This window comes from Thalassophryne amazonica, chromosome 6, assembly GCF_902500255.1.
Source record: "Thalassophryne amazonica chromosome 6, fThaAma1.1, whole genome shotgun sequence".
NCBI lineage: Eukaryota > Metazoa > Chordata > Actinopteri > Batrachoidiformes > Batrachoididae > Thalassophryne > Thalassophryne amazonica.
This window is the reverse complement of record NC_047108.1, coordinates 98019427-98033053: the sequence shown is the minus strand read 5'-3', so window position 1 is coordinate 98033053 and position 13627 is coordinate 98019427. Positions and strand designations below refer to the sequence as shown.

The 13627-nt window shown below is 41.1% G+C and overlaps 1 protein-coding gene across 1 annotated transcript in view; it reads left to right on the top strand.

Moving 5' to 3' along the window:
- syt2a (synaptotagmin IIa) overlaps positions 1 to 13627 on the top strand; it is an 80047-nt gene that overhangs the window by 48498 nt on the left and 17922 nt on the right. The window contains 1 exon segment of the mRNA XM_034172897.1: positions 13377 to 13580. Coding sequence (XP_034028788.1) covers positions 13400 to 13580 — 181 coding nt within the window. The 5' untranslated portion in view covers positions 13377 to 13399.

Genomic DNA, 13627 nt, shown 5'->3' with positions numbered 1-13627 from the left:
CGTATCCAAGGGCGTAGGTTTGGTCTCAGCTTTGGTAGGGACAATACCCCCCCCCCGGCCCCCCTGCCCACCACCACCACCCCACTCATACCATTAGACGCACAAGTACAGCATAATACATAACATATGACGACATAATGCTGAATAATTTAACACTTTATTTACATTATCAATCAATCAATCAACTTTTTTCTTATATAGCGCCAAATCACAACAAACAGTTGCCCCAAGGCGCTCCATATTGTAAGGCAAGGCCATACAATAATTATGAAAAACCCCAACGGTCAAAACGACCCCCTATGAGCAAGCACTTGGCCACAGTGGGAAGGAAAAACTCCCTTTTAACAGGAAGAAACCTCCAGCAGAACCAGGCTCAGGGAGGGGCAGTCTTCTGCTGAGACTGGTTGGGGCTGAGGGAAAGAACCAGGAAAAAGACATGCCGAGAAGGGGGGCAGAGATCGATCACTAATGATTAAATGCAGAGTGATGCATATGGAGCAAAAAGAGAAAGAAACAGTGCATCATGGAACCCCCCACAGTCTACGTCTAAAGCAACATAACCAAGGGATGGTCCAGGGTCACCCGATCCAGCCCTAACTATAAGCCTTAGCGAAAAGGAAAGTTTTAAGCCTAATCTTAAAAGTAGAGAGGGTATCTGTCTCCCTGATCTGAATTGGGAGCTGGTTCCACAGGAGAGGAGCCTGAAAGCTGAAGGCTCTGCCTCCCATTCTACTCTTACAAACCCTAGGAACTACAAGTAAGCCCGCAGTCTGAGAGCGAAGCGCTCTAATGGGGTAATATGGTACTACGAGGTCCCTAAGATAAGATGGGACCTGATTATTCAAAACCTTATAAGTAAGAAGAAGAATTTTAAATTCTATTCTAGAATTAACAGGAAGCCAATGAAGAGAGGCCAATATGGGTGAGATATGCTCTCTCCTGCTAGTCCCCATCAGTACTCTAGCTGCAGCATTCTGAACCAACTGAAGGCTTTTTAGGGAACTTTTAGGACAACCTGATAATAATGATTACAATAGTCCAGCCTAGAGGAAATAAATGCATGAATTAGTTTTTCAGCATCACTCTGAGACAAGACCTTTCTGATTTTAGAGATATTGCGTAAATGCAAAAAGGCAGTCCTACATATTAGTTTAATATGCGCTTTGAATGACATATCCTGATCAAAAATGACTCCAAGATTTCTCACAGTATTACTAGAGATCAGGGAAATGCCATCCAGAGTAACGATCTGGTTAGACACCATGCTTCTAAGATTTGTGGGGCCAAGTACAATAACTTCAGTTTTATCTGAGTTTAAAAGCAGGAAATTAGAGGTCATCCATGTCTTTATGTCTGTAAGACAATCCTGCAGTTTAGCTAATTGGTGTGTATCCTCTGGCTTCATGGATAGATAAAGCTGGGTATCATCTGCGTAACAATGAAAATTTAAGCAATACCGTCTAATAATACTGCCTAAGGGAAGCATGTATAAAGTGAATAAAATTGGTCCTAGCACAGAACCTTGTGGAACTCCATAATTAACTTTAGTCTGTGAAGAAGATTCCCCATTTACATGAACAAACTGTAATCTATTAGACAAATATGATTCAAACCACCGCAGCGCAGTGCCTTTAATACCTATGACATGCTCTAATCTCTGTAATAAAATTTTATGGTCAACAGTATCAAAAGCAGCACTGAGGTCCAACAGAACAAGCACAGAGATAAGTCCACTGTCCGAAGCCATAAGAAGATCATTTGTAACCTTCACTAATGCTGTTTCTGTACTATGATGAATTCTAAAACCTGACTGAAACTCTTCAAATAGACCATTCCTCTGCAGGTGATCAGTTAGCTGTTTTACAACTACCCTCTCAAGAATCTTTGAGAGAAAAGCAAGGTTGGAGATTGGCCTATAATTAGCTAAGATAGCTGGGTCAAGTGATGGCTTTTTAAGTAATGGTTTAATTACTGCCACCTTAAAGGCCTGTGGTACATAACCAACTAACAAAGATAGATTGATCATATTTAAGATTGAAGCATTAAATAATGGTAGGACTTCCTTGAGCAGCCTGGCAGGAATGGGGTCTAATAAACATGTTGATGGTTTGGATGAAGTAACTAATGAAAATAACTCAGACAGAACAATCGGAGAGAAAGAGTCTAACCAAATACCGGCATCACTGAAAGCAGCCAAAGATAACGATACATCTTTGGGATGGTTATGAGTAATTTTTTCTCTAATAGTCAAAATTTTGTTAGCAAAGAAAGTCATGAAGTCATTACTAGTTAAAGTTAATGGAATACTCAGCTCAATAGAGCTCTGACTCTTTGTCAGCCTGGCTACAGTGCTGAAAAGAAACCTGGGGTTGTTCTTATTTTCTTCAATTAGTGATGAGTAGAAAGATGTCCTAGCTTTACGGAGGGCTTTTTTTATAGAGCAACAAACTCTTTTTCCAGGCTAAGTGAAGATCTTCTAAATTAGTGAGACGCCATTTCCTCTCCAACTTACGGGTTATCTGCTTTAAGCTACGAGTTTGTGAGTTATACCACGGAGTCAGACACTTCTGAGTTAAAGCTCTCTTTTTCAGAGGAGCTACAGCATCCAAAGTTGTCTTCAATGAGGATGTAAAACTATTGACGAGATACTCTAACTCCCTTACAGAGTTTAGGTAGCTACTCTGCTCTGTGTTGGTATATGACATTAGAGAACATAAAGAAGGAATCATATCCTTAAACCTAGTTACAGCGCTTTCTGAAAGACTTCTAGTGTAATGAAACTTATTCCCCACTGCAGGGTAGTCCATCAGGGTAAATGTAAATGTTATTAAAAATGATCAGACAGAAGGGAGTTTTCAGGGAATACTGTTAAGTCTTCTATTTCCATACCATAAGTCAGAACAAGATCTAAAATATGATTAAAGTGGTGGGTGGACTCATTTACTTTTTGAGCAAAGCCGATAGAGTCTAATAATAGATTAAATGCAGTGTTGAGGCTGTCATTCTCAGCATCTGTGTGGATGTTAAAATCGCCCACTATAATTATCTTATCTGAGCTAAGCACTAAGTCAGACAAAAGGTCTGAAAATTCACAGAGAAACTCACAGTAACGACCAGGTGGACGATAGATAATAACAAATAAAACTGATTTTTGGGACTTCCAATTTGGATGGACAAGACTAAGAGACAAGCTTTCAAATGAATTAAAGCTCTGTCTAGGTTTTTGATTAATTAATAAGCTGGAATGGAAGATTGCTGCTAATCCTCCGCCCCGGCCCGTGCTACGAGCATTCTGACAGTTAGTGTGACTCGGGGGTGTTGACTCATTTAAACTAACATATTCATCCTGCTGTAACCAGGTTTCTGTTAGGCAGAATAAATCAATACGTTGATCAATTATTATATCATTTACCAACAGGGACTTAGAAGAGAGAGACCTAATGTTTAATAGACCACATTTAACTGTTTTAGTCTGTGGTGCAATTGAAGGTGCTATATTATTTTTTCTTTTTGAATTTTTATGCTTAAATAGATTTTTGCTGGTTATTGGTGGTCTGGGAGCAGGCACCGTCTCTACGGGGATGGGGTAATGAGGGGATGGCAGGGGGAGAGAAGCTGCAGAGAGGTGTATAAGACCACAGCTCTGCCTCCTGGTCCCAACGCTAGACAGTCACAGTTTGGAGGATCCAAAAAAATTGGCCAGATTTCTAGAAATGAGAGCTGCTCCCTCTAAAGTGGGATGGATGCCGTCTCTCCTAACAAGACCAGGTTTTCCCCAGAAGCTTTGCCAATTATCAATGAAGCCCACCTCATTTTTTGGACACAGCTCAGACAGCCAGCAATTCAAGGAGAACATGCGGCTAAACATGTCACTCCCGGTCTGATTTGGGAGGGGCCCAGAGAAAACAACAGAGTCCGACATTGTTTTTGCAAAGTTACACACCGATTTAATGTTAATTTTAGTGACCTCCGATTGGCGTAACCGAGTGTCATTACTGCCGACGTGAATTACAATCTTACCAAATTTACGCTTAGCCTTAGCCAGCAGTTTCAAATTTCCTTCAATGTCGCCTGCTCTGGCCCCCGGAAGACAATTGACTATGGTTGCTGGTGTCGCTAACTTCACATTTCTCAAAACAGAGTCGCCAATAACCAGAGTTTGATCCTCGGCGAGTGTATCGTCGAGTGGGGAAAAACGGTTAGAGATGTGAACGGGTTGACGGTGTACACGGGGCTTCTGTTTAGGGCTACGCTTCCTCCTCACAGTCACCCAGTCAGCCTGCTTTCCCGGCTGCCCGGGATCTGCCAGGGGGGAACTAACGGCGGCTAAGCTACCTTGGTCCGCACCGACTACAGGGGCCTGGCTAGCTGTAGAATTTTTAGCGTTTTTTTTTTTTAATTTACAAAGAATTTTATGTCACATTTTTAAACAGTAATTATAGTAATGGGGAAACTATGGCAAAAAAACAACGCAAATGCACTACCAGACTAGAAACATTTTTTTTTTCTGTGAAGGGACACAAACGTGTTAATTACCAGACTAGAAAGAGTCGAATTCAACCTCGAGGTCGCTGTCGTCATCCGATGCCATGGACACTTGTGCAGATTTTGTTGAACACAGAAAAAATGTTGACACCTCCATAAGGAACTTGGAACTTTTTTTTATTTTTCTTGTATATCTCTTTGCTCTTGTGTTTTGTTCGTTTGTTATTGCATTTGTTGAAATAAAGTTTCGAAAAAAAAGATGGTTGGGGAATCTTCCTGTCACGGCACAGATTGGATGGAACTCATTACTCTGTATGAGAGGGGGCGGGCTTTCAAATGACGGTCGCCGAAAGCCAGCAGCAGCCCTGTGTGTGGTGTGTCTTTGATGCCGACTGAGTGCAACGCCTGCAAAATGATTCTTGGGTGTCAGAGAGAGATGTGTGTTTGGGCAACCAACTGAAATTATCGTACATATTGGATTTTTTCCCATTATTGATCGTACATCGTACAGAGGGCACAACTATCGTACAAATACGATAATTATCGTACATTTGGCAACACTGCACCGGAGCCACCCATCCTCTCTGCTCCGGGACCTCACACTTTACAAATGAAGCACTGCCTGCCACGAGATGCGCTTTGTTTACGTTCATGTGAGAAGAACGTGAGCTAATGAAATTGCAACATGGGTAACCCTGTCATTCTGGCACTGTTGGGAAAGCGTAGGAACACGGACCCACAACAGGGGGCGCAAATGAACGGACAATGGAGTAAGTCAAATAACAACGCTTTACTGTTGTGGATGTGCACAACGAATACAACCAATCACAGAAATGGACAACAGTCAATTTACAAAAGTGTCGTGTGGGCAGGCTCGAAGATAGGAGACGCCTCTCCAAGGTAAGACCGGTACCACACGGCTTCCTCCGCCACAGGACCCCGGGTATACTGGAGCCGCCAAGTCCCGAACTCCCAGGTGGCCACTGCCTCCGCGTGTCGGACCTGGTACTGCTGGCGAGGAACAAAAACACAATTAAAGGTGGGCGCGTTTGCACCCAGTAATCCACACGGCAGGAAAGCTACCTCCACCTCTCGTTGGAAAAAAGGTCTGTTATCACTCACAAAAGTCACAAAAGGTTACTGTCAAGCAGTCAGCTGAGAATATTACCTTCCAGGTAGAACGATATCTCGGCAATGAGGTGGAGATGCCGTCCTGCTGATATACCCCACTGATGATTGCCGTCAGCTGTCTCAGGTGATGGGTGACAGCTGTCACCGAGGCTGCTCCCGTGAGGCGGCGGCGCCCTCTGGTGCCTGGAGCCCGCACTCCAGGCAGGGCGCCCTCTGGTGGTGGTGGGCCAGCAGTACCTCCTCTTCAGCGGCCCACACAACAGGCACGTCGAAAACACAAAACATGACGACTAAAATTATATCAACAAAAATGCTAAATATTGGTAGGGACTATTTTGCCATCCCAAAATATTGGTTGTGACTTGTCCCTGTGGTCCATATGCAAACCTACGCCCCTGGACGTATCCCATAATCCCTTGTGTGCCAGAGAGTCGCTGCAGTCAACAACATATAGAGAATCAACACGATGACAGCTGTTAATTAATATTATACTACAAAAATGTAATTTTTTTTTATGCTTTTCGTCACATTAATAAGAGACTGCTGCATGATATCCTGAAAACTTGCTAAAACAATTATAACAAATAATCCGTGTCTGTTACGTTTAATCTGCGTGGAATTTAATAAACGCAAACCAAATTTCAGACATATTATATATTAGTCTGGAACAAAGAGGACAAACAGTGTTGTAAAGAACAATTATCAAGACGTTAAAGATCAAACTTCACTTTCCCCCAGAACGACATGAACAGGAAGCGATTGTCGCTCACAGCAGCTCCCATTGAACATAATAGAGAGACAGTCTGTGATTCTCACGTTTACATAAAACACACGCAATAACAACGTCTAAAAACCCAGAGAATATATTCATGAGAGTTTTAGGCACAATATAAAAATAGTTTTATGTTGCGATGTTCATACTGTTGTCCGTGTGCAGCGGTTAAAGTGCAGCGTGATCAGAGCGTTTCAATGTAGTTCTCAATGTTACTGAGATCTCGCAGCGCGGCGACCTCTCCGAGGTTTTGCGGGATTTGAAACGTCAATAGGGCGAATACCAACAGCAGGTGATGAAAATAAAACCTGGTGTGGTCTCCCTGTTTAAAGTCAGAGGAGGTTAATAAGTGAGCTTTGTACCATTATTAATGTTAGTCTTATAATGTCTATAGAGACATTATAAGACTAACATTAATAATCTTTAATTGCTTCTCCATCATGTCCAAAAGCATTTCAGTACACAATTGGGTGGTGAAAGGAAGGTAGAGAGCACAAATGTACTCTACCACAGCTAACACGCTAGCTCCATTTTGGCTGAACAGTGTGCTCAGCATAGGCTAGCGTGTTAGCTGTGGTAGAGTACATTTGTGCTCTCTACCTTCCTTTCACCACCCAATTGTGTACTGAAATGCTTTTGGACATGATGGTGAAGGAATTAAAGAAATTTAGCAACATTTTGGTAAAACTAAGTGTATAATATTTGGAAATAAGACCAGGAATTTAAGCAAAAATGTATTATTACATGATACTGAAATTGAACTTGTAACTGAAACAAAATTTCTTGTTTTTTTTAAATGACAAATTAAGCTGGAAAACACATTAATTAGGTTAAATCTAAAATTTCTAAATCCATTGCAATTCTGAATAAAGGAAAAGACTTGCTCTCGCAACATTCACTATTTTATATCTCAACTCAAACTTTATTTATAGAGCACATTTAAAGCAACCGAAGTTGACCAAAGTGCTGTACACATTATAATAGAATCCTCAAAACGCAGCAATTACAATAAGTACAATAGTATTAAAATACATAGCACAGCACACAAAAAATTTTATTAAAATATAATTAAAATTGAAATAAAATTTTGCCAGCAGCCCACTAAACTTGATTAAAAGCCAGAGAGAAAAGGTGAGTCTTTAGGGAAGATTTAAAAACCTTGCAAAGCGAATGTGCCAGGGCAGGTTGTTTCAGAGCCTAGGGGCTCCAAGGCTCCATCATCTTTAGTTTTTAGCCTCAGTTTTGGGGGAACCAGTAGCAGTTGATTCACAGATCTCAATGCTCTGGCAGGGGCGTAGACATGAAGGGGCTCAGTCAAGTATGGCTAGGCCATTAAGAGCTTTAAAAACAAATAATAAAATTTTGAAATCTATTCTAAAAGCAACCAGAAGCCAGTGCAGTGAAGCTAGGAAAGGGGATATATGGTCACGCTTGCGTTTGCCAGTAAGGAGACGAGCAGCTGAATTTTATACCAACTGCAGGTGGTGCAGGAGTGACTGGTCCAGGGCAAATACAGTGAGTTGCAGTAATCCAGTCTTGTGTTAATAAAAGCATGGATTACAGTCTTGAAATCTTTGCATGACAGGTACCCTTTTACTTTTGATAAAATCCTTAAATGAAAAAAGCTATATCAGAAATATGATTTATGATAAATATCATTCATTACTTGTTCTATATATGACTAATATATAAAACTAATAGGGCACCGCAGTCTGGTTTCAACCCTGCGTGATATAACAGGATTTGACCACTTATTACGACAGCCGCTCCCATTGTGCAATATATACACAACATAGCTTCACATAGAAAAATGGTGTACTGTTTTGTTTTCGGATGCAATCACCGAAGCAGTCGCGAAAGTGTTCTTTTCGGTTCCCAGTGGAGAAGGGAAGATGAGGTGAATGGGAGAGGTTGTGTCGGTGTTAGCCTACACAGCTAACCAGAGTAGCTTTGTTCTCTCACTTGCAAAACCACGTCGACATGTTAAGGCTCCTGGTCATAAACAAACTGCAACACATGTCCACTTTCTCACCGCATCGTCACATTTTCTTTGTATTTTCACTTTGTTTGTGTGTAATTTGCCCAAAAACTCTGAGAAAATGCTGTGTTTTTGTCCCCGGAAGTAGGGGACAAAAACAGAAGAAATTACATCATACGTGTCATATTTTAGCCCTTTGTGCCCTTTGTGCCCACCCTCAAACGAGTCCCCCAATACAAAACAAATATTGTTACTACAAAAGACTTATTAGAATTATTAGTAACAAACCCTACCGTGAGCCAGCGAACCCAGTATTTGTCTGTTTACATATTTTAAAATGCTGAGACTTGGTTGATTACACCACAGTTCAAATCATGTATAAAGTTAAAAACAAACTTTTTCCTCAACATGTCCAGGATTTGTTTAAAATGAGGGAATCCAGTTACAGTTTGAGAGGAACATGAGTATTTGAGAAGTCATTGATTCGAACTACTGTAAAAAGTCATTGCATTTCTGTTAAAGGTTTTAACATTTGGAATAAATGTCCTGATCAGGTCACATTATGTGGTACGTTAGTGGGCTTTAAAATGCTCTATAAGAATCAAATCCAATCAATTTTATTTATATAGCACCAAATCACAACAAACAGTTGCCCCAAGGCGCTTTATATTGTAAGGCAAGGCCATACAATAATTATGTAAAAACCCCAATGGTCAAAACGACCCCCTGTGAGCAAGCACTTGGCGACAGTGGGAAGGAAAAACTCCCTTTTAACAGGAAGAAACCTCCAGCAGAACCAGGCTCAGGGAGGGGCAATCCTCTGCTGGGACTGGTTGGGGCTGAGGGAGAGAACCAGGAAAAAGACATGCTGTGGAGGGGAGCAGAGATCAATCACTAATGATTAAATGCAGAGTGGTGCATACAGAGCAAAAAGAGAAAGAAACACTCAGTGCATCATGGGAACCCCCCAGCAGTCTAAGTCTATAGCAGCATAACTAAGGGATGGTTCAGGGTCACCTGATCCAGCCCTAACTATAAGCTTTAGCAAAAAGGAAAGTTTTAAGCCTAATCTTAAAAGTAGAGAGGGTGTCTGTCTCCCTGATCTGAATTGGGAGCTGGTTCCACAGGAGAGGAGCCTGAAAGCTGAAGGCTCTGCCTCCCATTCTACTCTTACAAACCCTAGGAACTACAAGTAAGCCTGCAGTCTGAGAGCGAAGCGCTCTATTGAGGTGATATGGTACTATGAGGTCCCTAAGATAAGATGGGAACTGATTATTCAAAACCTTATAAGTAAGAAGAAGAATTTTAAATTATATTCTAGAATTAACAGGAAGCCAATGAAGAGAGGCCAATATGGGTGAGATATGCCCTCTCCTTCTAGTCCCTGTCAGTACTCTAGCTGCAGCATTTTGAATTAACTGAAGGCTTTCAGGGAACTTTTAGGACAACCTGATAATAATGAATTACAATAGTCCAGCCTAGAGGAAATAAATGCATGAATTAGTTTTTCAGCATCACTCTGAGACAAGACCTTTCTAATTTTAGAGATATTGCGTAAATGCAAAAAGCAGTCCTACATATTTGTTTAATATGCGCTTTGAATGACATATCCTGATCAAAAATGACTCCAAGATTTCTCACAGTATTACTAGACACAAGAACAATATAATTACTTCTTATAATCTGATGAACTAGGATTGTTGATTTTTGTTATTGTTTTTGGGGATTGTGTGGGGTTTGTCTGGTTGTGTTTGGAATTTTGTTTATTGATTAATTTATGCTGTTTGTGCATGGCATTTGCTGTTGAGTATGTGTATGTATGTGTGTATATATGTCTGTGTATACATTTTACTTTTATAGTAAAAGGAGTGGGCGTTTATAAGCCATCAGTCACACAGCTTCACTGTTAAATTGTCCTATTTATGAGTTTTTTTTGTTATTGTTGAGTCTGTTCTAAATAAAATGCATTTATTCATTCAAATGTGTTAAGAATTTAAAGATTTCTTTTTCAAAACTCCTAGTGCTATCTTTCATTTCATCTGCCGTAGCCTACATAAAAATCAAGATGCATTAGCTTCCCAGCTAACTCATTCTAAAATGATTACAATCATCTGAAAGCATCTGAAGAGTTTCTGAATGACACAAGCATATAATTAACTGTCATTCATAAAAATAAGGACAAAAGACCATCTGCACTCTATTCAGATCGCAAATAGCATAAGTAAATTAATACATTAATATCCATCCCATTATGCTGTGAATGTTTTGTTCTTGTCCCAAGTTCCTGTTATTTGATTATATGTGGATAATTTTTTGTTTGTCTGCGTGACTGTGCTTAGTGGTTGTTTTGGATGCCAGTCGCATAACAACTCTATTAAAATGTAAAGCAGCAAGCTTCCATTTAGGCTATTATCTAACCACACAGTGTGGCATTTTGGAAATGGACCATAAATCACTCCATGTTTTAAATGCATTATTATAACCTTCATAAGTTGTTTGTGATCACAAACAAGCTATAAAATGTTCTGGCTGTGCTATTGCAGAATTTAGATTGTGAAGTGTTAATATCTGCTTGTGAATTTTGACATACATGTGTAGTACAAGGCTAATTTATAACTTCCTCTCATATTTTGAGAGGTTTTAAAGGAAAAATTCATGTGCCTATTCTTTTGATGTTTCGTACATATTAGTCTTCATTATAGTACATGTAAACTCTTCTCTGAAAGTATTGGAATGACCATATCAAGTCACTAGTGGTTGCTATGCACTGAACATGAGGTCAGATACAGTCAGGTCCATAAGTATTTGGTTGTGACACAATTTTTGGACTTGTGCTTCAGTTCAGCGCCGCAATGGAGTTAAAATGAAACAATCAAAGTGTGCTTGTAGTGTAGACTTTCAGTTTTAAAATATCAACCATTTAGAAATTTGCAATCATTTGTGTACACAGTCGCTCCATTTTCAGAAGATAGGTACTTGGATATACTAAATGTCATGATTCATTTTAGTACAAACCATCACATTTGCAGCCAGTTACTTGAGACAAGTCAGGGGATGGATACATGAACATTTCCAAGTCACTGTATAGGGTTTGGACTTTAGTTACATCAATCATTTTGAAATACAAACAGTATAATAATGGATGGGAAAGCTAACTGGAGTAGGACGTTCTCAAAAACAGAGGGACTGTGCAAGGAGTATTGTGAGGGAAGCCACCAAGGCACCCAAGACAAATCTGAAGGCATTGTAGGCTTGTGTGGTTGTAACTGTGTTTTGTGACACTTTTGTCTGATTCGTCAACTTGGTGGAGTTTAACAGAGAAGGATATTCATATAAGAAAACAGCTCAAACCTAGGCTCTAGCCTCCCATGTGATGTCTGGAAAACTGTAGCTAAAATTTCACATCTTGTTAAGAGAATCCTTCTCTGTGCCACACCACCATCAGCTTGTCTAACTGGCATTGCAACAGACAAAAGTTGGACAATTCTCAGTTTCTCAAGTGCTGGGAGTATCTCAACGAAACAGAGGGAGAGATGGAGAAAACATCTGAAATCCGAAAAGAAGTTTTTTTCAATGGGGAGTTCAGATTAATGTTTACATTGGTGGGCTCTCTCGCCTTGTTTGCTAACTTTTGCACATTGCTGTACTGCACCACCATACTGCCAGAAGACAGTTTAGATTGTTCATTTCTATTTTCTGGTATTTACAGTTACATTATGTTAAACAGCATAGAGCACGGTCTCTATTTGCTAGACTACCTAATATTTGGGGCAGGCAAAAACATTGAGTCATACTAACAAAATGAAACCAAAACACAACACAGAAATGTTGTAGCTAATCAACCATATGCAGTCCAGTTTTTGCTGTGACAAACAGGCAAAAAATATCCAGTGTTGGGAGAGTGTAGTGACACGGACCCACAACAGGGGGCGTAAATGAACGGACAATGAAAGAGTCGAATATGAACACTTTACTGTTGTGAATGAGCACAACCACAATACAGAGGAATACAGAATTTTGCAAACAGTCAATCCACAAAGGTGACGTGTGGGCAGGCTCGAGGATAGAAGACGTCTGTCCTGAGAAGAACCGGAACCACACGATTTCCTCCGCCACCGAACCTGGAGAATACTGGAGCCGCCAAGTCCCGAGTCCCCAGGTGGCCACCGTCTCCGAATGTCGGATCTGGTACTGCTGGCGAGGAGCAGAAACAATACGATGTGGGTGTGTGCACACCCAGTAACAACAATGGTGGAGAGTCCACCTCCACCTCTCACACACACTCGTGCAGCTCCTGTCTCAAACACTTATCTGGCTGGGGTGTGAAGCGAAGCCGTCGCTGATTACGCCAATCTCCCAGATAAGGCACTCCACAGGAAAACAGCTGTAAAACGAGTTCAGACTAAGACACAGTTAGTTTTAAGGCTGAGAATATTACCTTCACAGGTCGATGATATCTCGGCAACGAGGTGGAGATGACGTCCGGTTTTTATGGAGTGGTATGATGAAGTGTAGATGGATGACAGCTGTCACCCCCGGCTGTGTCCGTGGCGGCAGCGCCCTCTCGTGCCTGAAGCCCGCACTTCAGGCAGGGCGCCCTCTGGTGGTGGGCCAGCAGTACCTCCTCTTCTGGCGGCCCACACAACATCCAGAGTGTGACAATTAGAGAACACGCAAACAGACCTCATGAGTATATCAGTGATTTCATCTATGCCAGATCAGTCAGGATTCATGAGCTCCCTTCTAGACTCACTGTCCCCTCCCCAAGATGACAAGTCAGTTCAGATGTGATGTTTCATCACACCCGTTTAGTCACAGTGCTCAACACACATGTTGTCCTTGGTTCGGGGAAGAACTTTTAAAATTTTGGTGATAATCTGTATCTTCCTCAATTTCTTTTTCCCCTTTTGTCACCACTGTTGAAGGTTATCTGGAAATTCATTTTTTATAATGTGTAGGTGTAAATCAAGCGACTGATGATTCTATAACTGCATGCTTGTTGTTTTACAGGGCCAGTGTGTGCAGCCTAAATGATGGGGAAGTGGAACTTGTTCAAGAATAAGTCATCAGAGGCCAGTGCACCAACTGTGCCACCAGCTCCTGTTGCACTAGTTTCTGTCGAAAATGCCACCGAGCCAGCAACCAAGAACGAAAAGAACGATGCCTTTGACGAGATCAAAAACAAGTTCCTGAATGAAATCGACAAGATCCCACGTGAGTATCGGACAAAACCCCAAACCTGTCCAGAACAACCGACATTT